The sequence below is a fragment of the Staurois parvus genome, unplaced genomic scaffold (assembly GCF_062004578.1).
Source record: "Staurois parvus isolate SC_StPar_1 unplaced genomic scaffold, SC_StPar_1.0 ptg000048l, whole genome shotgun sequence".
In the NCBI taxonomy this organism is placed as follows: Eukaryota; Metazoa; Chordata; class Amphibia; order Anura; family Ranidae; genus Staurois; species Staurois parvus.
In genome coordinates, this window is record NW_028317844.1 from 7,304,906 (window position 1) to 7,331,970 (window position 27,065).

General features: G+C 41.3%; 1 protein-coding gene across 3 annotated transcripts in view; it reads left to right on the forward strand.

Annotated features, from left to right (window-relative positions):
- The window catches only part of ATG5 (autophagy related 5), a 229,060-nt gene that overhangs the window by 11,303 nt on the left and 190,692 nt on the right, over window positions 1–27,065 (forward strand). For 2 of the 3 annotated variants that reach the window (XM_089665022.1, XM_089665037.1), the window contains exons 2-3: window positions 7,612–7,781; window positions 14,398–14,525. In XM_089665022.1, the coding sequence (XP_089521148.1) occupies window positions 7,662–7,781; window positions 14,398–14,525 (248 nt within the window). In that variant the 5' untranslated portion in view covers window positions 7,612–7,661. Of the gene's footprint in view, window positions 1–4,987; window positions 5,095–7,611; window positions 7,782–14,397; window positions 14,526–27,065 lie in introns of those variants that run through there. The other variant, XM_089665029.1, reaches the window with a different exon arrangement.

Below are 27,065 nucleotides of genomic sequence, written 5' to 3' on the forward strand. Positions count from 1 at the left end.
ATATAAAGTTGTAACATTGTTGCAATTCTTTGTGGATTTGAAGAAGCAGTTTGCATTTGAATTATAGAATAAAGGCAATATTTACTTGAATGTATCTGATAGCAGCTAAACACCAGTAATTTTCACTTCAAAAGGTTAAAAAATTTCCTGCAGATAGTCGTGCTTTGTAAATTTGATTATGTGTGTTGAGCTACATGCTTTTTTTTCCCAATGCTCTATTTTTGGGGGGATTTTATACCCCAGGCACATCCTCTTCCTTTTTGTGGGTAGTTTTCTGAGCAAGGAGACAGAGTTGTGCAATTGAAATGGAGTGCAGAGCAAAGCTGGTGCTTACTAGTGATGCACCAAAATTTTGGTGGCTGAAACGTTTTGGCTGAATATATCCCTATCGAACTTTGGCCGATATGAAAATAGGCACCGATGCAGGTGCCGAAAATAACCCCACCCCTCGCCGCCCTGTGGTTCTCAGCCTTACCTGAGAACCTATCAAACGAACCCGGCGCTGGGCATAGAGATCAGTGAAGGAAAGTTGGCCTCCACTCATCTCTATGCCCTTGGAGGACCAGAGTGACATCATTACTTCCCTTCTGATTCCGGAGCCTTGTAAACAAGGCCTTTTTTTTTTTTTTTTTTTAAAGCATTAGATCAATGCCTGTTTTTATCTAATGGTTTACATTGTAGAGGAGAAATGTGAGGTCTTTGTGTTGCCATATCTCTCCACTGTCACTGCTTATTTCTTTCACAAGGGATGATGGGAATAAAAGTGATTTAAAAAATTTTTTTAAAGGGACAGTGTAAAAAAAAAGTAATTAAAAAAATATTTTTTTTTTAACCACCTCCCGCCCGCCATATAGTCCAATGATGGGCGCAAGGTGGTTCTCTCGTTCTGATAGGACGTCATATGACGTCCTGCCATTCTCACCACGTGTGCGCGGCTCAGGGAGCGTGCAGCGCGGCGATCGGCGGTGCTCTGTGTCCCTCGGACACAGGGGATCACGGAAAGAGCCGAAGATTTTGGCTCGGTCATGTGATCCACTGTGTCCAATCACATGTAAACAGGGAAATGCTGGTTATCAGCATTTCTCTCCTCTCGAACTGTCACGCTGACAGTTCGTGAGGAGAGAAGAGCCGGTAATCGCCTTTCCGCGGAGGGGACATGTACACTGATCATCAGGGCACTGATGATCAGTGTGCCCTGATTATCAGTGTGGCCCCAAAAGTACCACCAGTCAGTCCATCAGTGCCAGCTGAACAGTGCCACGTGCTAGTGCCCATCAGTGCCACAATGCCTCATATCAGTGCATACCAGTGCACATCAATGCCACAAATCAGTGCCATCTGAGCTGCCCTTCAGTGCCAGTCAGTGCCACCTATCAATGCCAATCAGTGCCACCTATCAGTGCCGCTTATCAGTGCCAGTCAGTGCCACCTATCAGTGCCAGTCAGTGCCGCCTATCAGTGCCATATATCACTGCTATTTTCAGTGCCCATCAGTGCCACCTACCAGTGCCTCAGTGCCCATCAGTGCCACCTATCAGTGTCCATCAGTGCATCTTATCAGTGCCCATCAATACAGCCTCATTAGTGTACATCAGTGAAGGAGAAAATCACTTATTTACAAAATTTTATAACAAAAACTGAGAAAAAAATTTTTTTTCAAAATTTTCAGTGGTTTTTGGTTTAAGAAAAAACAAAAACCCCAGAGGTGATTAAATACCACCAAAATAAAGCTCTATCTGTCACAAAAAAATGCTAAAATTTTCATATGGGTACAGTGTTGCATGACCGCGCAATTGTCATTCAAAGTGTGACAGCGCTGAGAGCTGGAAATTGACTTGGGCAGGAAGGGGGTATAAGTGCCCTGTAGGCTAGTGGTTAAAGTGCTGTTCTCTGTACCTTTAAACTTTTAACCTGTAGAAATTTTTAAAGCGTCACCCATGGAGATTATTAAGTACTGTGGTTTGGCGCCATTTCACGAGCATGCGCAATTTATGCATGCGCAAGCATGACATGAGCATGCGCAAGCATGACATGTTGAGTATCCATTTACTTGGTGTAACATCATCTTTTACAATTGTGTTATACCATCATGTTCCTGCTTGCGTGGAGAGGAGGGAGAGGCAAATGAAGCAAAAATAGGTACATCCCCTACCATCCCAGTGTCTGACTAGTGCGTATTTTATTCTGATGTATGAGGAAATCAAGACCTATCCCCATAACTTTTACAACGATACCAGAATGTCAGTGTCCACCTTTACAGCTTACTAACTATTGTTAGACCATGTCTGCAAAGAATGAATACCAACATTTCAGGGAGAAAAGCTGTTGACCACACCACAGCTATCTGCAGCAAAACTCGATAGGCATTTTGCTTAAGATAGCAACAGATAGGAATGAAAAGTAAACCCTGGATGCAGCACTTTCCTTCTTTTCCTAAATGAAGGTAAACTGTATGCAACTGCTGCGTAAATTAACGGCACTATAGAAGTACCTGTAATAAACAAACTAAATATTGCTACTAGTTACATATGAATAACATGATTACTTTGCATTGTGGGAGTCTAGCTGCTTTTAGAAAAGTTTTCTGAAATTTAGATACCCATGCAAATGGAGTCTAACTATTCTTTAAAATGAGTAACGTGTTAATAACTGTATCTTGAAACATAATTTAAAGCGGAGGTCCAGTCAAAATAAAAAAAATAAAAGACAGCAGCTACAAAACAGACGCCTGTCCCTCAATCCCACGGTGTCCTCACAATGGCCGGGTCCACCGGCCATACTGTGTCCCCGCCACCGGCATCTTCAGTATGGGCACCTGGCTGACAGCTTGCGGCTTCACAGCTGCGTGCCCACTGTGCAAGCGTAAGTAGCACTGCGCTTTGTGAATGGTCCCGTAGTCTTCTGGGACCTGTCACGTGTCCCAGAAGACTATGGAGAGGGAGAGGGGAGGACAGCTTCCATCCTTTGGGTACCACCTACCCCCCCCACTCCCCAAATGTGCCAATTTTTAACAGGGAGCAGAGGGACAAAGCCTTAAAGCAGAACTTCCCCTTTTGGGTGGAACTCCATGTGACGATCACGGCGTAAGACCCCTGCCCTTCTCACCGAAGGACTATCCAATCTAAAACCGTGATGTCACGTGCGTAACAATGCCACGCCCAGCTGCACCCTGCACACCGATTTTCCAGCTCACTGGACCACAAATTGATGTACCGGCAGCCTGAGCGCGATTGTTACTGGGTCAGGTTAATTACGCAATTAACCCTTCACACTGCCACCACCTCCTTTTTGTACAGAGAAAGAGAAAACTCGGCAATATCAGCAATAATACTAGGATGATTGGATAATCGTCTGTATACCACTGTCACTGCAGGCAGGTTATAGAGAGGGTTAAACACACATAGTAGCGCTCTTCAGCGGCAGGAATTCGTAAGTTGCATTAAATAGCTTTAGAAACAGTTCAACACTTTCAGAAAGTAAAATTTATTACTAAAAGGTCAAAAGGGTGCAATAAAAATATTTACAGAAAAAAGATGTAGCAAATATATATATAAATATACAGAGAGCAATAACACAGCAAAGAGATAACAGAAAGGAATTTAGAGGGTTAAAGTACTTGCCAGTCCGCCTTGGGTTAAGCAGCTTCAAGTGTCATAAGTCAAAAGGATTTCTTGTCTCTACTGCTAGTTTCGATGTTAAACGCAGGAGACTCTGCTTTCTCTCACCGCCAACTCCAAGCTTAAGAGCCTTTTTCTACAATCTCAGCGGGGTGTCTCCTTACAACAAAGAACCAATTGCCTTATTTGGGGAGGGAAGTGTAGGTGGAGACCTACGTTACAACCAGAATCTCTCATAGCTTATATTTTGGCCCATAACTTTTCCAGGTACATGTAACATCCCACTTGCAGGTAGATTAATATGCAGATGCATCTGCGGAATGGTTAGATATGAGACAGGAAATTTACACTTGAATGGTTCAAGAGATATACTTTTCTGCTTTTCTATGTATGTCAGCCAAGGAGTGTGACATATCAAATGGTTTGTCTTATCGTGACCAATCTGAAGATATGCCTGGCTTTTATGTAAGTCTCTCATATTCCAAGATTTGAGACTTAGGGGGAAAATGGATTTTGAACATGGTATCTAGTTTATTACTCCTCTGGAATATCTTTCAACTCAGGGAAAGGCTTGGGTTATACTTTTACGATATGCCAGATTGCACAGTTTCTTAGACAGCCAGGCACCCAGCTCCCTGGGGGGTTTTATAGCTCGGAGCCCCTGCTGTGCTTTGGCTGCCTATGACCACGGCCAACACACAGGTCACATATCACTGTGGATGAACAGCGAGGGAGGGGGGGATGATCAAAGAGGGGCAGAAGGATCTACAAGATGGAGGGTTGGAGCAAAATGGCTGAACCGTGTTCATCTCTGTGTGTACGCTTGCTACACTCCACTGTAATGCAGAGCTTTTTTTTAAGTTATAGGGAGAGTGAAGACACTTGACAAGTTTTAACTGCTGTCTGTGCCCCCCCCCCCATCCCCATAATGGAGATTCAACCTCTCTTTTTGTCCACTTTACCGTTATCATGAAATATGAAAGAAAATCCAAAATTTTGGGTTTTCCCCAAAACAGTAATAGAGGAGAAATCTTCCAATGGGGACACAAGTTATGGTGACAACCAGAGATTGCCTCACTTTGGGGGAATTTCTTATGCCTTCCTATTTTGTGTAAGGAATAGGAAGTGAGGCGATCTCAATGGGATTCAGATGGCAAAGAAAGCTGACAGGGTTTATAACTCTCCCTTACTCTATCCAAAATGAAAAAACATTTTTGCCTTTAGTTTTACTTTAAAGCAATTATAAAAGTTAGTTTTTAATTGTATTAAAATAATAAAGAGGTTATACTTATCTCTACTTTACATGGATATTGCCCCTTACCTCTACTTCTAGGTTTCCCCACAAGCGCTGTCAGCGCCGCCTCTACTTGTGGGTTTCTGAACTTAGTTTCATCAAGACAGTTGCATACATTGCCCATTGACTGGGGCGCCTCAAGATTGTGCATACTTTTAAAGGGTGCTGCTTCTAAAAAAGAGGGTGGGAAATGCTGTTCTATGTCTACAAACTTTTAAACCTGGGTTTACATGTGTGTGGTATATCGCATGTGATTCAGGACCCTTTTTTTGGGTCCGCACTAGAATCGGATTGCATAGGTATTCACACCTATGCGATCAAATTCTTCACATCGCACTGCATTTGCGGACCGCTTTTGGGGTGTTGTTAGCTTAACATACACACCCGCAGCGGTTCGCATGAACGGGGTGTGATTCTGATGGGGTGCGGAATTTGCAGTGAAAACGCTGTGTGAACCAGGGATTTTACAAGTTACCTATAGTCAAAGACAATCTGTTTAAACTATAAGACATATTTGTGAAGTGTACTATTTTTCCAAGCAAGGTTTATTGTTTTATGTATTTATGTGTTGAATTTTATGTAAATGATTTGGTTTTATTCCTGAACAATCGGTTATAGATTGTATAGCAGGTGTGTGTATATACAGTATATGGCTCATTGAATAGTGATCTGAGAGCTATGACCTACATTTACCCACAAAACTTCATCTTCACTGATAGAGTATGTCCCAGCATTATTTTGTTCTTTTTTTCCTTCAGTGAGAAGTAGCTTTTATTACTCCCTGTGATATCAACACCAGGCTTGTCAAATTCTTGCAGGGGTAGCTGCTGAAAGTTTAATTCCTATCGATGTGTACACATATGCCTAGAACTACTGATCATAAAAGCCATTTCCTTAAACACTGTGTGTGCAGGATATTGGGGGGGGGGGGGGGGGGAAGTCAACAGTGTTGTATTGTTTGAAGTAAAATTGATGTATTATTATTATACAGTATTTATATAGTGCCAACAGTGTGCTCAGCATTGTACATTATAATGGGAAACAGTACAGTAACAATACGATTCAATACACGAGGGGTTCGAGGGCCCTGCTCCTTGGAGCTTACAATCTAGGAGGGAGGGGATAGTGGTACAGGAGGAAATAGCTGTGGGAGATGGAGTGGTAGGAAGAGTGGAGGAGATCGGTAATTAGCTGAGGGCGGGGTAGGCTTCCCTGAAGAGGTAGGTTTTCAGAGTGCACCTAAAGGTGAGGAGAGTAGGTGATAGTCTGATGGATTGGGGTAGGGAGTTCCAAATGATGGGGGAAGCCCTGGAGAAGTCCTGGAGACAGGCATGGGAGGAGGAGACCAGGGAACTAGAGAGCAGGAGGTCTTGTGAGATGTATGCATATTATGAGGGTTGTAGTTTGGTAATCCAGCAAGGGCTGCTTAGGAATTTAGCAGTGGCAAGGTTGTCCGCTCCAACAGAAAGTTAGGAGCACACTGATGTTATGGCAGGATCAAGTTATTTTTTTTTCTGGCTATCTATATAGCCCTTGTTCATTCTTCCACAAAAAAAGCCTTGGACATAAAATCCCCATGTGTCTTAAGCAGGCTATACGTTAGTCAGTATTTTTTGCTTAACTACCAGGTTGGATGGCAGAACTGACATGATTCCCCATCCATACATTGGAGGTAGGTGGAGGAATCCTCTCCACTCAGCTTTTGTATTCTGACAGCTGGGAGATCTACCTGCTGTCAGAATACACTATAGCCTGCAGAGCTGATACTGTGAGGAAAATCTGACATGGAGTACACTCTACCGTGTAAATTTTAAACCCTGGAATTCATAAAGTGTATCATGTCTCTGTATCACCAATGTTAGTGCCTGTGACAGATGCATGTATCTGATCGCTTGAAGTCATGGTAGGGGTGGAACTGAGGTCAGAGTGTCCATATTGGACACTGTCCTCAGTAGTGCATGTTCAGCCATGGACTGCACGGTGTCCTTAATTGCTATGACTCCTAGCTGTGAAGTCAACATTGTCCGGGCAACCAATGATACATTATGGCCTTATTTAAATGATGGCCAGGGGATGCATGTCATTAACCAATTATGGCCATTACCGTCTTTGGGTAATGACGCCAGTTAATATCCACAGCACAGTTGTTTAGATTCAGCTCCCAGCCAGGGAGATCTCCTGACAGACAGCTGGATGGGGCTGGGGATATGTTGCCAGCATCCTAGCAACCCACAAGCCCTGAACAGGAAGCCATTACATTCATGACAGCGTCCTAGCACATACATGCCCCACTCTGAGCACTGATGTCTCTTTGCATGCCAATTTAGTGTTGGTCTTAAATCCCACCAATTTTCATAATCTGCAAACTGTCAGTAGTTCTTTGTGAATTTGTTGCAGCCATATTGATAGATTCTTAAAGTAGTGCAAATAAGAACTACCTGAATCTGTTGCATATGCTGCAACTCTTATCAAAACTGTTACAAGGCTTTCATAAATTAGACACAGACTATTTTAAAACGATCTCACCACCAGAAAAGTGTTGCAAATGCTTTAGTAAATCACCCCAATCAGAAAATGAAAGTCAGAGTAACTTACTACACACATCCTGGCTATTGGCATCACACTCTCAATTGATTGCTTATGATATACCCTGGTAAGGGTCTTTACTGTAATGGTTCACATATATCCTTTCTGCTATAGTTCTTCACAGACTGTTGAATGAAACCGCCTGGTCTATATGTGGAATACAGATGGCTGGAAGAATGACAGATGACAATGATGTCCTACGAAAAGTTTGGTATGGGCGAATACCAACATGCTTCACATTATATCAGGATGAGCTAACAGAAAGAGAAGCTGAACCCTATTATGTAAGTCCTACCATATATATAGACATGGCTGACATCGCTTTGTGACCATGGTGTTTTTGACTTTGATATAATTTACAAATATACTGCTCAAAAAAATTAAAGGAACACGTTTTAATCAGAGTATAGCATCAAGTCAATTAAACTCCTGGGATATTGACCTGGTCAGTTGAGTAGTAGAGGGGGTTGTTAATCAGTTTCAGCTGCTTTGGTGTTAATGAACAACAGGTGCACTAGATGGCCAACAATGAGATGATCCCCCAAAACAGGAATGGTTTTACAGGTGAGTGCCACTGACATTTTTTTCCCTACTCATCTTTTCTGACTGTTTTTCACTAGATTTTCTTTTGGCTAGGGTCAGTGTCACTACTGGTAGCATGAAGCGATACCTAGACCCTACACAGCAGTCCAACTTCTCCAGGATGGCACATGAATACATGCCATTTTCAGAAGGTTTGCTGTGCCTCGCAGCACAGTCTCAAGAGCATGGAGGAGATTCCAGGAGAAGGCAGTTACTCTAGGAGAGCTGGACTGGGCCGTAGAAGGTCCTTAACCTAACAGCAGGACTGGTATCTGCTCCTTTCTGCAAGGAAGAACAGGATGAGCATTGCCAGAGCCCTATAAAATGACCTCCAGCAGGCCACTGGTGTGAATGTCTCTGACCAAACAATCAGAAACAGACTTCATGAGGGTGGCCTCAGGGCCCGATGTCCTCTAGTGGCCCTGTGCTCTCTGCCCGGCACCATAGAGCTCAATTGGCATTTGCCATTGAGCACCAGAATTGGCAGGGCAACACTGATGCCCTGTGCTTTTCACAGATGAGAGCAGGTTCACCCTGAGCACATGTGATAGACATGAAAGGGTCTGGAGAAGCCATGGAGAACGTTATGCTGCCTGTAACATAGTTCAGCATGACCATTTTGGTGGTGGGTCAGTGCTGGTCTGGGGAGGCATATCCATGGAGGGATGTACAGACCTCTACAGGCTAGACAATGGCACCCTGACTGCCATTAGGTGTCGGGATGAAATCCTTGAACCCATTGTCAGACCGTACGCTATTGCAGTGGGTCCTGGGTTCTTCTTGGTGCATGACAATGCTCGGCCTCATGTGGCGAGAGCATGCAGACAGTTCCTGGAGGATGAAGGAATTGATACCATTGAATGGCCCCCATGCTTGCCTGACCTAAATCCAATAGAACACCTCTAGGATATCATATTCTGGTCCATCCAACACTGCCAGGTAGCACCTCAGACTGCCCAGGAGCTCAGTGATGCCCTAGTCCAGATCTGGGAGGAAATACCCCAGGACACCATCTGTCGTCTCATTAGGAGCATGCCCTGACATTGTCAGGCATGCATACAAGCACGTGGGGGCCATACAAACTACTGAATACCATTTTGAGTTGCTGCAGTTAAATTTCAGCAAAATGGGCTAGCCTGCTGCATCATTTTGTCTTTGAATTCAGTCCTCTGTAGGTTGATCATTTTCATCAAACGATGGGGCATCCTTACATTCCTAACACATTGCCCAGTCCATGTCAGTAAAGATATCAGCATGATATTTTTCCCCATTGAGATCTGGTGTGTTTTCAAAGTGTTCCTTTAATTTTTTTGAGCAGTGTACAAACCTAAGTTTTTTTTTTTTTAGTTTTTGTTCTAAGGCTTCATTGATACGGGCAACTAGCACTAGTGTAAATGACAGTGGCATGAATCTACTGATTCCTACAGCTGTTTCAGCCACCTGTGTGTGTCTAGCTGCGGCAAGCACTGTACAATTCAATGACAGGTTGGTGGAGGCCACAACTATCTGTTATATTACCTGTAGTGATCTCTGCTGGATGTACTTTATGTGCTTCCAGCAGCAGTCACTGCAGGTAATCGCTGACTAGGCAGACAGCCATGGATAGCTGTTTCTGCCAAACTGTACAGGGCTTGGCAGCCACAGATTGCTGCTCACAGGTGGCTGAAACAGATGTAGAAATCAGAAGATTTCTTCTGCTATCATTCACATTGGTGCTGGTTGCCTGTGTGAATGTGGTCTAATTGTTAGCTGTGTACAAATAGTTTGGTTCTAGTTTTGTTGAATTTCACCATTGTTTACTATCAAGGTTTGTCAGAAAGTACTAAACTGGAAAATGTATCTAATATTTTTCCTGCATAGAAGAGTGTCCAGGCTACACTATTTTCCTGAAATTACAAAAAAAACTAATTTGGGGCTGTATAGATCCCCTATCATGCTAAAGCAGAATGAATAATATGAAAAAGTTTTGTGTACTCTGAAGGGTTTCCTAATCCAAATCCATGGATTTGGATTAATGCAGTTAAAGTATATGTAAACCCTCTCCTTGTAAAACAACCCATTCAGTTTAAAATAGAAATCAAATGCAAACATTTGTGTGTAGATATTAAAAAACAAACAAACAAATACATGGTGCAAAACGCACATATCAGGAATATGAAATGTTAGGTTTACATATTAAGCAGGATAAGACCACTGAGAAAGGGCTTTCCTTTCTGTCCTGATATATCATCATAGAGCCTATTTGCATTCAAAATGCAAGACATTCTTTGAATCGTGCCCATGCTAGGCAGCATGGGACCTGGAAGACCACTGTAACTATGCAAGTTCAGCTTTAAACTTGGCTCTTTAAAAATATCTTTCTGTGGACTTGTTTTTTTCTCTGTTTACAAGAAAGCAGAACGAGTTCTGAGAACAACTGATGGGCTGACCAGTGAGTAATTTCTAGCACTGATGTCAGTAAATTGCGTTGGTTCATCTCCAGTAAACTGTTGAAAATGGACATATTGCTGTTTGCATTATTCATCTTCCTTTTTGGGGTTAAATTAACATTTCTCTGTCCTGTAAGGTAGGCATGACAGTCAACTCAAAATCAGTTCTCAGCCATTAGGTAGTTTGCATTTTAGCAAATTTAGAGCAGGAGTTTTTCATATTTACTCTGCCCTATATTCTCCTTTTCCTATAAAGCCATGATTAGTCATGTATAATGCATCTTTTTATGAAATTATAAATATAATAGGTTTTATTGTAGAGGCCTTTGATATAGCGTTAACATTTTTGCCACACGTCTGGCTGTGTGACTGGTAGGTTTGCGTAGATAGGGGTGAGTCAGCAGTGTTAACCAGGTTCACTTTTCCATCTGCAGCATTCTAAAAAGAAATAACAAGACTTGCGCAGTATAAAATATGAACTTTAGAGAAGTATCTGGAAAAATAAGGGCTTGTTCACATGTGTGTTGATTATAAAGAAGGAAGCAATGCACATTAATGCATCTATAGCATTTATGATGTGTTTTTAACGTGTTTTCATTATGTTTTTGAAGCGTTAAAAACACTTCAAGAATGCCTATTAAATGCCCATGGAAGTGTTGCTTTTCTAAAAAAAAAAAACTGAACTGTAATGCAGGCCATAGATGGGTCGAAAATCGGCCGATTTTTCGGCTGAAAATAAAATCGGACGATTTTCGGATCGTTAGTGGGTTAATTGTTCGGCCGTTTTTCGGTATTTTGGCAGATTTTTTTTTTTATCGGTAAAGTTGGAAAAAGATCAGCTGATTTTCCCGGCAATTAAGGGCAATTCGGACGATATTTTTACCGATAAAAAAATCTGCGCATGAGCAATGACCTGCAAGAGGAAGACAAAAAGAAGAAAAAGAATAAGAGGATGAAGAAGAAGAAGAAGAGGATGAAGAAGAAGAAGAAGAGGATGAAGAAGAAGAAGAAGAGGATGAAGATGAAGAAGAAGAGGAAGATGAAGAAGAAGAGGAAGAAGAAGAAGAGGTTAAGGAAGAAGAAGAGGTTGAAGAAGAAGAAGAGGATGAGGAAGAAGAGGATGAGGAAGAAGAGGATGAGGAAGAAGAGGATGAGGAAGAAGAAGAGGATGAGGAAGAAGAAGAGGATGAGGAAGAAGAAGAGGATGAGGAAGAAGAAGAGGATGAGGAAGAAGAAGAAGAAGAGGATGAAGAAGATGAGGAAGCAGAAAAGAAGAATAATTCCAGTCTGGCAAAAAGTGTCCCCGCAGAGAGCTCCGCTATTTCTTTGACATTGCTTTGACATTTATAGCGGTTGCAACAATGTGTCTATTTGTTTCTGAATAAAAACATCTGTATCCGAAATGGATACAAATAGATACATTGTTGCAGCCGCTATAAATGTCAAAGCAATGTCAAAGAACTAGCGGAGCTCTCTGCAGGCACACTTTGTGCCAGCTGTAGATGGGATGAAAATTTTTACCATTCCTGGTAACGTTGGCCGCTTGAACAACTGATTTTTCATTTTTTTAAAGAAAAATCGGCCATTTTTCTCCCCATCTATGGCCTGCATACGGCCTCATATTGGCATGGCCGATTCGGACCCTGGTAGGTAAAGTATTAGCGGTGAGGATTGCAGGTGGGTGTGATCAGTCATGGCCAGGAAGCCTGTACAAATCAATAACAGGCGCAGTTACATGTGGACATAAGACAGCTTAGCAGCCTTAAGCTGGCCATACACGTGTAGATTTTCGGACAAGAATATTCATAAGAAAAGTCATATGAAAATTCTTTGAACATTTGATGAATGGACAAATGTCGTTCAAAAATGGTCTTTTGTTTTTAACATTCAACTTTAAAATGAATGTAATTTCTGAACGATAACCACATACACTGGGTGAAAATTTGTTTGATTGAGAAACATGTTGGTGGTATATCTTTCACTTGGATGTTATAAGTTGCACTGAGTAAATAGAGTTAGATGAAACTTCATTTCAGGCTGCAAAGCAACAAAATGTGATTATTTTAAATGGGGTGTTCTTTTCCATACACACTGAAAATATGAACAGTATATACACTGTGGAAAATCATTACCTAGAAATTTTATGAATGCAGAGTTTGCAGCCAATTATTGTTTGCGATATTGCAGCTGATTAGGACCCTGGTGTGACAATCAGCATATCCGCTTGTACATAGCATAGACAGGCAGACAGTTGATTAAACAGCCAAAAAGGAGGGATTTATTTGTTTTATTTGATTGCTTAATCACTACTTGAGTGTTGCCATCTTAACCTGAACATAATTTGTAAAAATACAAGCAATCTCATTCAGGGGGTAAAGGCCCCCCCCTCCCGTATGAGACAAATGGCTACTATGACTGCTGTTAAGGCTTCAATCAAAATTCGAATCATGTTTGTTTTCGACAGCAGTGATGGAAAAAATTCGAAGGGGCAGGAAGGAAAACTTTTCTCAGTCAAACAAATTTTCAGCCAGTGTATGTGGTTATCGTTCAGAAATTACATTCATTTTAAAGTTGAATGTTAAAAACAAAGGACCATTTTCGAACGACATTCGTCCATTCGTCGAATGTTCAAAAATTTTCGTATGACTTTTCTTATGAATATTCTTGTCCGAAAATCTACACATGTATGGCCAGCTTAAGGCTGCTGATCTGTCTTCTGTCCACATGTAACTACGCCTGTTATTGATTTGTACAGGCTTCCTGCCAATATGAGGCCTTACAGTTCAATTGTGAATAAGACAACTATGCCACAAAAGTATTTAAATATAAACAATATTCATTATTATACATACAAATTGATACTTAAAGTGGAAATAAAGGCAATTTTTTTTTCATAATGAATAGTGTAAGGGGGGGGGGGGGGGTTATAGGCTATTTTTCCCTTCATTTCCTGTCCTATAGCCAAAACATGAAGTGGAAGAATATCCCTTCAAAGTGAGGGAATCTCTGGTTGTCTCTATTGGAAGATTCCCCTATACTAAGCTGGCCAAAGATGGATAAACATTTTGGCTGGTTCAAGGGACCAGTCAAATTTCAATCCATCTGTGGGCAGGCTGGTTGTTCAAAAGTCGATCTCTTGACAGGCTGCCTGACTTGTACGACCAACCTGTCAGGTTTTTTTTTGCTCGATCAGTGCCACCAGCTATAGTCGGCAACACTGATTATATATTCTGATGGTGGGAAAGTCTCTCTGCTGTCAGAATAAAATAGATCTGTGGGAGGGATTCCAAGTTTGTTGATGGGGGAACTGAATCATTTTTATTTTCTGGTCAGCCCACTACTTGAAGGGAAAAAAATGCATCAACTACGATTTTCTTTTAGTTTTAATATTAACATAGCCCAACAGAAAAATGTTTTTTCCTTAGTGATTTTTAGACCTATTCTTGGGGTTTTTGGGGCACAGATTCAGAAAATTGCATTGGCTAGTTGGCATCACCCCTAGTTTCCTAGATCTGGTCAAATTTATATAATTTTTTAGTCTGTTTTTATAAAGATCTTGCTGATCAACTGTTTTACACACTTCCAACTGATGCTACAAGGAGATTACATTAAACACTACATTAAAATATCCAGGTTTTTTTATGGGCAACCAGAGTGAAGAGCGATATATGGAATTTATGCTGTGTCTCAAAAACTAGAGCTGATATGGAAAAATTGGTTGCAATTGGTGGAATCAGCAGGTCAGATATTCCCAGGAACAGGTCTAACATTCGAGACACCAAAAGGTGTGTTGGCCTGTGTACTGGTAAAGCTTTAAAGTATTTATTGCCATACCCATTTCTTTTACTTACACATTTTTATATAATAGGGATTATAATTTTTGTTGCAGTTACTTTTACCTCGTGTGAGTTACCTTACTCTCGTAACCGATAAGGTGAAGAAACATTTTCAGAAAGTTATGCGGATAGAAGATATAAGCGAGATTTGGTTTGAATACGAAGGCATTCCTCTGAAATGGTAGGTGATCAGAATATGTTCACATATTTCAATATATTCAGAATCCGTTATTGTGCAAATGACACCATTGGAGTGACTATGGTAGCTGCTTTTCTATCATGTACATTTAACAGGCCATGAGGCTTTGGTAATAAATTATCCTTTTATATCATAAAAGAATAAATGCAGGAACAAGTTTGTTTAGTACAAATGAAGGGCCAGTATAGTAAGGGTAAGTTCACAATGGTATAGATGCAGAAAAAAGTAGGATACTATAGAGCAGGGGTGTCAAACTGGTGGCCCTCCAGCTGTTGCGAAACTACAAATCCCATCATGCCTTTGCCTTTGGGAGTCATGCTTGTAACTGTCAATCTTGCAATGCCTCATGGGACTTGTAGTTTGGCAACAGCTGGAGGGCCGCCAGTTTGACACCCATGATGCTATAGAGGATTACTTTCAGTATTCAGGTCAGCTCTACAAAATACAATCTCAGACAACCATGGAACTGTTTACTGAGCTGTTTGACTGAGAAAACCCTTTAAACCCAGTGAATGAGAGGCGCTTGAAAGTAGTCAACACATGTTACACAAGAATGTGTTTGGTCCTTCAGTTTGCAACACCCATCTCTTTGTGTTTGGAAGCATGGTGTCAGAGCCTATTCTTCATAATAGAAGCTATTTGATATTTATTCATGGAAGTAACATCTAATACTGTCACCGTTTAACCACTTGCCTACCGGACACTTTTACCCCTCCTGTCCAGGCCATTTTTCAGCTTTCAGCTCTGTCATACTTTGAATGTGAATTTTATAGTTTTATTTATTTCAGGTATTTATGTAGCGCCGTCAATTTACGCAGCGCTTTACATATATATATTGTACATTCACATCAGTCCCTAACCCTCAAGGGGCGTACAATCTAGGTGGAATCAGCAGTTTTGTTTGCACAAATAGAACTTTCTTTTGGTAGTATTTTATCACCACTGGGTTTTATATTTTTTGCTAAACATATGAAAAAAGCCCAAAAATCTTCTTAGTTTTTTTTTAGTTTCTGTTTTAAAATTTTGCAAACAGGTAATTTTTGTCCTTTTGCTGTGCTGATGAGGCAGCGCTGATGGCCACTGATAGGCAGCGCTGATGGCCACTGATAGGCAGCGCTGATGGCCACTGATAGGCAGCGCTGATGGCCACTGATAGGCAGCGCTGATGGCCACTGATAGGCAGCGCTGATGGCCACTGATAGGCAGCGCTGATGGCCACTGATAGGCAGCGCTGATGGCCACTGATAGGCAGCGCTGATGGCCACTGATAGGCAGCGCTGATGGCCACTGATAGGCAGCGCTGATGGCCACTGATAGGCAGCGCTGATAGGCAGCGCTGATAGGCAGCACTGATAGGCAGCGCTGATAGGCAGCACTGATAGGCAGCGCTGATAGGCAGCACTGATAGGCAGCGCTGATAGGCAGCACTGATAGGCAGCGCTGATAGGCAGCACTGATAGGTAGCGCTGATGTGGATGCACTGATAGGTAGCACTGATAGGCAGCACTGAAGGGCACTAATAGTTGGCACTGAATGGCACTGATAGTCAGCACTAATAAGTAGCACCGATTGTCAGCACTGATGGATAACGATTGGCAGCCCTGATGGACATTGATTGGCATTGGTAGGCAGCACTGATGGGCACTGTTGGTGCTGCACTCATCAGGATACTGATGATCAGTGCCCTGATTATCAGTGTAGATGTCCCCTTTCACACTTGCCGGTTACCAGCTGTCTTCTCCTTGCGATGTGACAGCGTGAGGAAAGGAAAAGCCAATAATTGGTAAGTGTGAACACTTCTGATCACATAGTAAAGGGCCGCTGTGATTGGCCCTTTACCTATTTTTGTGTTACCTATCTCCTTCAGACACAGTGATCACAGAGTGCACCGGATGCACGGGGGGGGGGGGGGGGGGTGGATCTGGGAGGATGTCAATAGACACCCTCCCAGCACTGGACAACCATGCTGTAGCCGTCATTTGGCTATAGTATGGTCGGGAAGTGGTTAAGGAAGAAACTACAGTCATACACATCACTCTTTTATTTCAAAATCTCAGTACCTCTATAGTTCTGAGAGTTCTTTTCCTGAAATGAACATTAAAGTTTGTTACGTCACAAAGTAAGATTAAATAAAGGTGAGCGCATATACATGTAGTTTTTTTTTTTTTAAATCTAGCTCCATCTTTCTCAACCTTTTTAACATAGCGGAACCCTTGAAATAACTTTCTGGTCTTAGGGGACCCCTGCTACAGTTCATGGTACATTAGTGTGATGATCAGTGGGAAGATGCTCCTTACACTTGTGGTTATTGGGAAGAATTACAGCCTTACTGATAGCTAAAAAGATCAATGGTATCAGTGGGAACCTCTTGAGAGGTTGAAACTGCACTGATCATGCCACTGCGCGCCTCAGGGGGGCACTCTTGTGCTCATGTGCCAGGTGACGTAACAGTACATTGCCTGACCTGGCTGTGATGCCTGCTAGCAGTATATGTACTGTTAGCGAGCGACAAGTGGTTAAAGATGTCCATGCACAAAAATGAAAACCATGGCTTGTGATCATAGATTTTGCTATAATTGAGCAAATAACATGCTGTACATGTGGCATAAAAGATAAACCTACTTTATCACAGAGCTTGGATTTTGCTGCAGGTGCTGCCCCAGAAATCTTACTACTTCTGGGTGCCAGCCAGCGACAGCTGCCAGCTCTGAATGAGAGCAAGTAAGTAGAGTTGAACCAGTGTTGCAATTCCTGGAAATCTTATTTTTATTTTCTGGTGAATTGCAGATTCTTGATTTGCCTAAAAATGTGCATTTGAAAATAGCAATTTGTCTTGTATGGAGGTTGTAAACCCTTACCTATACCTAGTGAAGTGACTTACTTCAGGTGATACATAAGTTGTTGCTGAGAGGCCGCATATTTGAGTACCCAAATGTAAACAAACCTGTGGTGAGAGCGGATACCACCACCTAACGGAAAGCTCCTGATCGCTGTGACAGCCAATCACGGCAGTCACATGATCATAAAACCCCGCCCCCCGGCATCAGAAACCCCTTAAAGGGCTGGGAGGCGTGGCGTTAAGGGGTTAAAGTGCTGGACTTTTATTGCTTGTCTGAGAGTTTAGAGAAAAGGGGATGGAGAGATGAAATTACACATTGCAGAGCTCAGTAAGGAGAGCTCTGAGAGCTAATTGGAGTGAAGGGACACACCCCTCTCCACACAGCTCACAGGAACAGAGCTGAGGCTGTCAATCTGCTGGAGGTCCCTCCCATGTCACCATTTTTCTCTTGGTGTCAGAAAAACTTGTCAGAAGTGATTCATGCTGATAGCAGAAGAACTAGACAGCAGACAGAAATGACACTTAGTGCTCTTAATTGAGACAAATACACACTACAGAGGGTTATGCTTTGTTCATATTTCATGTCTGAGGTTTACAGCCACTTCACAGGAAAAAATGTACAGAATGTGTCTGTTTCATTATAGATTTGTTCCTCTCTAATTGTAAACGGTTTTATAGAAATGAGTGAGTGATTTGTGCGTAGTGCAATGTGATTTATTGGCATCTTCCCCTATGAAAGGGTAATTTTATAGTGGACTGTATTTTGTCACTAGGAAACAAATCCCAATTTACACTGCATAATTTTGCACACAAGGGAGATGATGATAACAGTTTTATATTTAAAGTTGTTGAGCAGAAAGCACCTGGCAAAGGTTTAACTATTTGATGCCTGGTGTGTATATCATACTCTGTGCTCTATAACAAAACAAAAAGCCAAATAACAGTAAAATATGTGTTATTGTATTTATTTTTAAATTAAACTTAAAATAGAAAAGGGAGTGTTTGTACATAAGCAGGTTCTTGTAGGTTCAATTCATTTTGTTCTCTAAATGATTCTTAGAACACTGGTATGCATTGCTGTCCACTCAGACACTATTTTAGCTGCAAATGTATTATTTAGTCAAGTGTGTATTGATTATGAAGGATATGAAAAAAAAATATATCTGCGCTAAGATAAAAAATACAATATAAAGCAGCTGTTAATCACAGTGACACCAAGTGAAAGAATGTAAAAAAATCAAAAAACAGCACTAGTAGGCAAAAAAAACCCAAAGAATATTTCATCAGCCATGATACATAACATCCAGTGAATAGAAATAAAATAAAAGTGTCCATGTGAAAACTAAATACAAGTGAAAACTAAAGTCCCTTCTTCTCCAAAGAGTATCAAGTGCTATCTAGGAGCCGATAATACTCCTCCACTGCCACGTATAGATGTCAGAGCCTCTTACCAGACAGGGTGGACCATAAAATTATAAATGGTCATAAAACGCTCAGCTTGAAGATATGCAATCATGATCATAAAGGATAGAGTACACGCTGATTATGTTTTGGGTGGGGGGCTAAAGGAGGAATAGTCATGTACCACTTGAGGCAAGAGCTTAAGATGGTGGCTGAACATGGATGGTTGTGGAACCAGTTGTGCATCAGGAAGAAATAGAAACGGCTGAGTATCAGTTGTTCAAGGTAGAAAGAGTGGAGTGGAAGAGGCTGCTGACTATTGAACATTGTGGGAGTTAGAGCAGAATAGGAGCAAGGAAAAAAAAAAGAGAAGGCAGAGCATGAGATGAGCTGTTACAGGGGAGAGAGAGAAGGCAGTGAGATTTAATTGTGGATAGAGGTTATAAAAGGCTCAGCATGACATGATGGCAAATGTCCAAAATAATGATTCCACATGCTTGCTTGTGTGTTATTGTGTAAAGCAGCCTTTCTCAACCAGGGTGCCCAGGCATCCTGGGGTGCCTTGAGGTTTCTTCAGGGGTGCCTTGGCAAAATGTCCAAAAATTGCCCAAAACTTGTATACAAGCCAGTGTGTGGAACAAGCCTGCCTTTTAGATGCACAAAAGCCACAGGTTTTCATAGTGCACCATTTCGACCTTCTAGCTGCAGGCGTCCTGACAGCCAATAACATCATCAGTTGATAAGGAGGTTGTCAGCCGCTTGCACAGCATCCTAGTTTTATCATCCCCTGCATCTCTCTGTTAGTGCTGGGGTCACATTAGCTCAGTGATGGAGAATACCTGAGGGAGAAGAGAAACATTGGAATACTAGTCAGTACCAGTGTGCAGAAATGTATTTGCTTTAAAGAATAAATCCCCTCTAATGTTGGGTTTCCTACGTGTGTGGATGTTTCTGCGTTATACACTGAAGGAAATAAATATTTGATCCCCTGCTGATTTTGAATGTTTGCGCACTCACAAAGAAATTATCAGTCTAAAAATCGAATGGTAGGTGTATTCTAACACTGAGAGACAGAATAGCAACAACAAATTCAGCAGAAATGCATGTCTAACAAATGATGCACTGATTTGCATGTTCATGAGGGAAATAAGTATTTGATCCCCTTCACAAAACATGACTTAGTACTTGATGGCAAGTCCCTTGTTGGCAATCACAGAGGTCAGACGTTTCCTATAGTTGGCCACCAGGTTTGCACACATCTCAGGAGGGATTTTGGCCCACTCCTCTTGGCAGATCCTCTCCAAGTCATTAAGCTTGGTGGCTGACGTTTGGCAACTCGAACTTTCAGCTCCCTCCACAGATTTTCAATCGGATTAAGGTCTGGAGACTGGCTAGGCCACTCCAGGACCTTAATGTGCTTCTTCTTGAGCCACTCCTTTGTTGCCTTGGCCGTGTGTTTTGGGTCATTGTCATGCTGGAATACCCATCCACGACCCATTTTCAATGCTTTGGCTGAGGGAAGAAGGTTCTCACCCAAGATTTGAAGGTACATTGCCCCGTCCATTGTCCCTTTGATGCTGTGCAGTTGTCCTGGCCCCTTAGCAGAAAAACACCCCCAAAACAGAATTGTTTCCACCACCATGTTTGACAGTTGGGATGGTGTTCTTGGGGTCATAGGCAGCATTCCTTCTCCTCCAAACACGGCGAGTTGAGTTGATGCCAAAGAGCTTGATTTGGATCTCATCTGACCACAACACTTTCAACCAGTCCTCCTCTGCATCATTCAGATGTTCAGTGGCAAACTTCAGATGGGCCTGGACATGTGCATTCTTGAGCAGAGGGACCTTGCAGGCACTGTAGGATTTCAATCCTTGTCGGCGTAGTGTGTTACCAATTATTTTCTTGGTGATTATGGTCCCAGCTGCCTGGAGATCATTGACAAGATCCTCACCTGTAGTTTTGGGATGATTCCTCACTGTTCTCATAATCATTGACACTCCACGAGGTGAGATCTTGCATGGTGCACCAGACCTAGGGAGACTGACAGTTGTTTTGTGTTTCTTCCATTTGCGAATGATTGCACCAACTGTTGTCACCTTCTCACCAAGCTGCTTGGCGAGAGTTTGGTAGCCCAGTCCAGCCTTGTGTAGGTCTACAATCTTGTCCCTGACATCCTTGGACGGCTCTTTGGTCTTTGCCATGGTGGAAAGTTTAGAATCTGATTGTTTGATTTCTCCTGTGGACAGGTGTCTTTTATACAGGTAACAAAATGAGATTAGCAGCACTCCCTTTAAGAGACTGCTTCTAATCTCAGCTTGTTGCCTGTATGAAAGACACCTGGTAGCCAGAAATCCTGCTGAATGATAGGGCATCAAATACTTATTTCCCTCATGAACATGCAAATCAGTGCATAATTTGTTAGACAGGCATTGCTTTTGAATTTTTTGTTGCTATTTTGTCTCTCAATGTTACAATACACCTACCATTCGATTTTTAGACTGATCATTTCTTTGTGAGTGGGCAAACATTCAAAATCAGCAGGGAATCAAATACTTATTTCCTTCACTGTATAAAACTATTAGAATAGTTTTTCACATTTTGGAATGGGGTGCCTCAAGACTCTCCATAATTTTAAAGGGTGCCTCGGAACTGTCCATAATTTTAAGGGGTGCCTTGACTGAAAAAAGGTTGAGAAACACTGGTGTAAAGTATATGCACAGGCAAACTTGTTTGTTTATATTGGTAAGCATGTTGTGATCATGGACCATTTAGAGAACAAGTAAGATGGGGATGATGACTATGGCTGATGGCTAGGAGCTACAGTGAGAACTACTTATGGATTGGGGAGAGAGGAGGTAGAGCAAGAAATGGTTATTGCTCAGGGTTTATGTCCCTGGGAAAGAATAAAGAGGAGAAACTGGTCATGGACTGGGTAAATAAGAGAGAGAAACAGAGCTCATCCTGGATTGGTAAGGGTCATAAAGTGTACTGAACCACTGTATGTGTGTGTTGTGTATACTGTATACAGAGCTAGTTACATTGTTTTTAAAACAATGTAATTATGTTGTACATTGTGCTCCAACATTGGCATTGTATAATTCAATTTAAAGCACCACCAATGCAAAAATACTGTATTAGATAACTGTGGCTAAAGTATATCTAATCTTAGAAACAAAAGTGTAATATACTGCAGCTTAGACTTTAGATGTGGTGGCTGCATTCGTTTTTTTGGGGCGTTTTTTGCTTAATTTTTACTTGTTACTGATGCAGCTAACGCACTTGCTGCCCTGCAGTGGCTATACTCACTCCTTCACTGTGTATGTAGTGAGGAAACTGGTTTTCACCCAGGCTGTGTATCATTGCAGAGATTTACCTTCACTTCCTGTGTCATAGCCAAACAGGAAGTGAGAGGGAATTCCTTGGGGACTCCCAGGTCACCAGAACTAGTGTCCCCATTGAAAGATTTCCCCTCTATTACTTTTCTGGGGAGAACCCAACATTTGGGGTTTTCTTTTACTTTCAATAATAATGGTAAACAGGACAATTAGAGAGGGTGAATCTCCCTAATGATGGCACAGACCACAATAAAAACTGACAGGTGTTCTAATCCCTCTCCACTCTATCTAAAAAAAAATGCCTTTAGTTATACTTTAAACATGGCTTCTTTTTTCATTACATGGTGCATTGAAAGGGCTAGGAAGATAAAAACAGCTTTCAGTTAAGATCACAGGAAGTGACAAATACATTGCTTTTCTGGCAAGATCAACAAGTAATTTTTTCATTTAATGAAAATGTTCTTAGCATGCAAAATGAAAACGAATGCAGCAATCACAGCTAATGGCTGGTAAGCTGCAATATATTATATTTTTGTTCTTGAGGTTTAAATATCCCTGAAAGTTTATTTAACCACTTTCTTACCGCCCTATAGCAGAACTGCTACAGGGCTGCAGAGCTGCACAAAATCACACATATATATATATATATATATATATATATATATATATATGTGTGTGTGTGTGATTTCGTATTTCCGGCTAGGAGGCACACACACGCGCCGCCAGGGCAGCACAGTGGCTAAATGGTTAGCACTCCTGCCTGGCAGTACTAGGGTTGTTGGTTCGAATCCCAGCCACAGCACCTCCTGCCTGGAGTTTGCATGGTCTCCCTGTGCCTGCGTGGGTTTCCTCCGGGTACTCTGGTTTCCTCCCACACTCCAAAGGCATGCTGGTAGGTTAATTGGCTACTGTCTAAATTGGTCCTTGTATATGAATGTGAGTTAGTGACCTTAGATTGTACACCCCTTGAGGGTTAGGGACTGATATGAATGTACAATATATGTATGTAAAGTGCTGTTTAAATTGACGGCGCTATATAAGTACCTGAAATAAATAAATTGGCGGCTACAGATGTCGATTACTGGGTCCTGGCCGGAGATTACCCGCCGCCACCCGGTGATCGCCGAGTATCACTGGCAAGGGAGAGACCTGTGTGTAAACAATATAGGTCTCTCTCCTACCAGGAGTAACATACTGCTGTGTATTTCTCTGCACAGTATAGAAATAAACAGCAGTATGTTTCCCTAGAAAAAAAACACACACAGCACATACAGTAAAACAGAACACTGTTAACCCGTTAATCTCCCCCGAAATTGACCCCTTCCTGCCTAGTGTCATTAGTACAGTGTTGTTACTTTTTATTAGCACTGATCACATCACTGTATTAGCGTCATTGGGATATCAGTGGCAGTTAGTCAATCCCCCCCCCAGTGTCAGAATGCTTGCCGCAGTTCCGCTGAAAATCGTTGATCGCTGCCATTACTAGTAAAAAAATTTTTTTAAAAATTCCATTATGTATACCGCCATTTGTAGACACTATAACTTTCACATAAACCAATTATTTACATGTATTGGGATTTTTTTTTTTAGCAAAGACATGTAGCAGAATACATTTTTGCCTAAATTTAAGAACAAATTTGACTTTTTAAATTTTTTACTGGATATGTTTTATAGCAAAAAGTAAAAAATATTGTTTTTTTTTTTCAAAATAAACAAACTGTACTGGAGTAGAGTCTAAGCTAGGTTTTTATTGGTTAAATTTAGTTTGCTATTTTTAAATTAGTGTACAGTGGGCAAAAAAGTATTTAGTCAGCCGCCAATTGTGCAAGTTGTCCCACTTAAAAAGATGAGAGAGGCCTGTAATTGGCATCATAGGTAGACCTCAACTATGAGAGACAAAATGAGAAAAAAAATCCAGACAATCACATTGGCTGATTTGGAAAGAATTTATTTGAAAATTATGGTGGAAAATAGGTATTTGGTCACCTACAAACAAGCAAGATTTCGGGCTCTCACAGACCTGTACCTTCTTCTTTAAGAGGCTCCTCTGTCCTGCACTCATTACCTGTGTCAATGGCACCTGTTTGAACTTGTTATCCGTATAAAAGACACCTGTCCACAACCTCAAACAGTCACACTCCAAACGTCACTATGGTGAAGATCAAAGAGCTGTCAAAGGACACCAGAAACAAAATTGTAGACCTGCACCAGGCTGGGAAGACTGAATCTGCAAAAGGCAAGCAGCTTGGTGTGAACAAATCAACTGTGGGAGCAATAATTAGAAAATGGAAGACATACAAGAGAACTGATAATCTCCCTCAATCTGGGGCTCCACGCAAGATCTCACCCCTATAATGCCAATTACAGGCCTCTCTCATCTTTTTAAGTGGGAGAACTTGCACAATTGGTGGCTGACTAAATACTTTTTTGCCCCACTGTATGCCAGAGGGTCAGCTTTACAGCCATGTAGCTAGAACTTTTAGAAGGAGCCATTTTGCATTCCTCTAATCCTAGTGGTTTTTCTGTAGGTGATGGCTTGTTCATCAACATATTGTTGTATATAAATCTTTTCCACTAGGTGGCACCCATAGCATTAGATATAAATCTATGTAATTGAAATTAACGTTGAAGCACTGCGATGAGAAGAGTATTAATAAAAGACATAATGTATAATCTGAAGAAGCATGTATGTTTGTTCTTATCCACTGTGCCAATAGATGACTCATTTAGTTTTAAAATACATATTAAATGAATGTTGCTACAGGAAAACCGCTTAAAATTGTTATTACTCTGCTGCATTCACAAAGTTAAGAATCACTTTGATGTTGATAAGGTTGCAAAATAAACATCGTTTTCATGAGATCTGCAATAACTATTCCAGAATTAAAGATGAAGCATAGAAGAAGCGGTTACATACAAGGCTTTGTTAGCTAAATTAATGGTCTGCAGGTAAAGGGCTGCATGCAGCGTTGGTCAGTGCTGGTTGTGTTCTAATTAAATATCTACCCAATAATGATCTCAGTAAACATTTATTTCCGGATGCTGCTTTTCATCACACTTTTTCTGTGGTGGCCTGTGGAATATTTACTTCTGAAATAAAGATATTTTTGTGCCAAATAACTTGCTGGCTCAAAAAGAACCAGCCGTGGGATGGATTATGCAATAACAAGTACTCCTACAATTTTATGATTATGCAGACTTACCCTATAAAGTCTGTTTATCCCTTCGTTTAGCTTTTCTTAGTTTTTATGAGTATACTTCTTGAGTATAAGAATCAGGGAGGATAGCCCCCTGAGGTCTGACAATTGCTGACCAATCAGCTGCCTAAACTCCGTCTTTCAGTTTCCTTTTTGTTCTGTTTACTTTTTTCGGGTGCTTTGTGATGTATGCATGGTTTGTTTTTAATTGAAGTCTGTGAAATATGCGTTTTGCTGGAAACCCCTTCAAAGATGAAGCAAGCAGGAATTTTTTCCAATACAGCCCATCCAAACTGTAGATAAAGCCTAGGTAACCTTAATGGTATCAAACGCAGTTCCTGTAGTTTACAATATTTGTAATTACAGACCTCTTTTATATTATACTGTTCTGCACACTTAGGAGACAGAGTTCTATTTTATCATTGGGGCAGGAGCAACTATAGGTCTTTAGGTGAACTCTAGCATAATCTTTAGAAAAGAGTAAGTAAAGCTAAAATGGGTCACAGATATAAACATTTTAGGAGTAAACCTCTACATTTATAATAATGTAAGACTGAATTTTTGCATATACAGTACTCAGTTGTGACCGTTTAACACAGTGGTTGTCAACTTATGAGCTAAAAGGGGGGGGCTCAGATGCAGTCCCTGACATCACCATAGGGCCACACATAATGTTCAATATATGTAATGCTTGAGAGGACTGTCGGAAACTGCAGACCTAATAAAGGAAATGAGGGTTAGAGATTGTGGAAATGCTACATTTTTGGCTGGGGATGTGCTGCAGAAGACAATATGTAACTGGGAACATACAGTTACATGATGCTAGTAGTGAGCAGTGCTGTTACCCTAATCAATGTTCCCACTACAGACTGCTGAAGTCCGGGGGCTGCATATCATGTACAAATGTGCTGCAGATTGAGCACCAGGGGTTTAATAAGGTTTAACAAGACAAGTGCAAAAAGAAAAAAGGCTGTTAATTCAGCCATAAATCTTGGGATCTGATAACTTCATAAGCTTTCTGCCCCTTGAATGTTATCATTAAACTTTGTATCCTACTATGCTATCACCATGGACTACAAACCACCTCCCCCTGTTATGGAGAAGAGAGGGAGGTGTTATGTAATCCTTACACAGTGTTATGTAGCCCTAACATACTACTTGCCTTAGGGTGACAACGCTGCTCAGTACAGTTGTTAACCTAGGGCAGGGAGTGTCTTAAAGGCAGGATTACCAGACTAAGATAAAGGTCCAAAAACAAGTGAAAATAGTAAAATATTGCAACCACCACATCTCAGGGCTGGCAAATTACTCTTGGGTTTAGATGCACTTTAAGGGAGTTGATTTATAATGAAAGTAAAAAGTGACCTAATTGTGGTCCTAGGCTGCTGATTCTCCAATTGCTGTGAACAAATTGCTCAAAAATAGTGAGCTTGATATTGATATGAGTTGTTCATTGCATAAAATACAGCCAACACGTTTCTGGAGAGGATAAGTAACAAAATAACGGGTCTTTTAAATGCCTCTCCAATGGTCAAATATGCACATGGCACACTTATTAAAAAAAATTTTAACGTGACTTTATTCCAACAATTTAAAAGTATAATAATAAAAACATATACAAAGTAGGACATTGGTTCTACCGCTTGTCTCCCACATACAATGGTGGAGGGACTGTAGCACTGAAATCCTCAGAGATCTTAAACTGTAGGTTGAAGCATTTCGCAGGTTGCCCGCTTCCTCAGGACCTTAG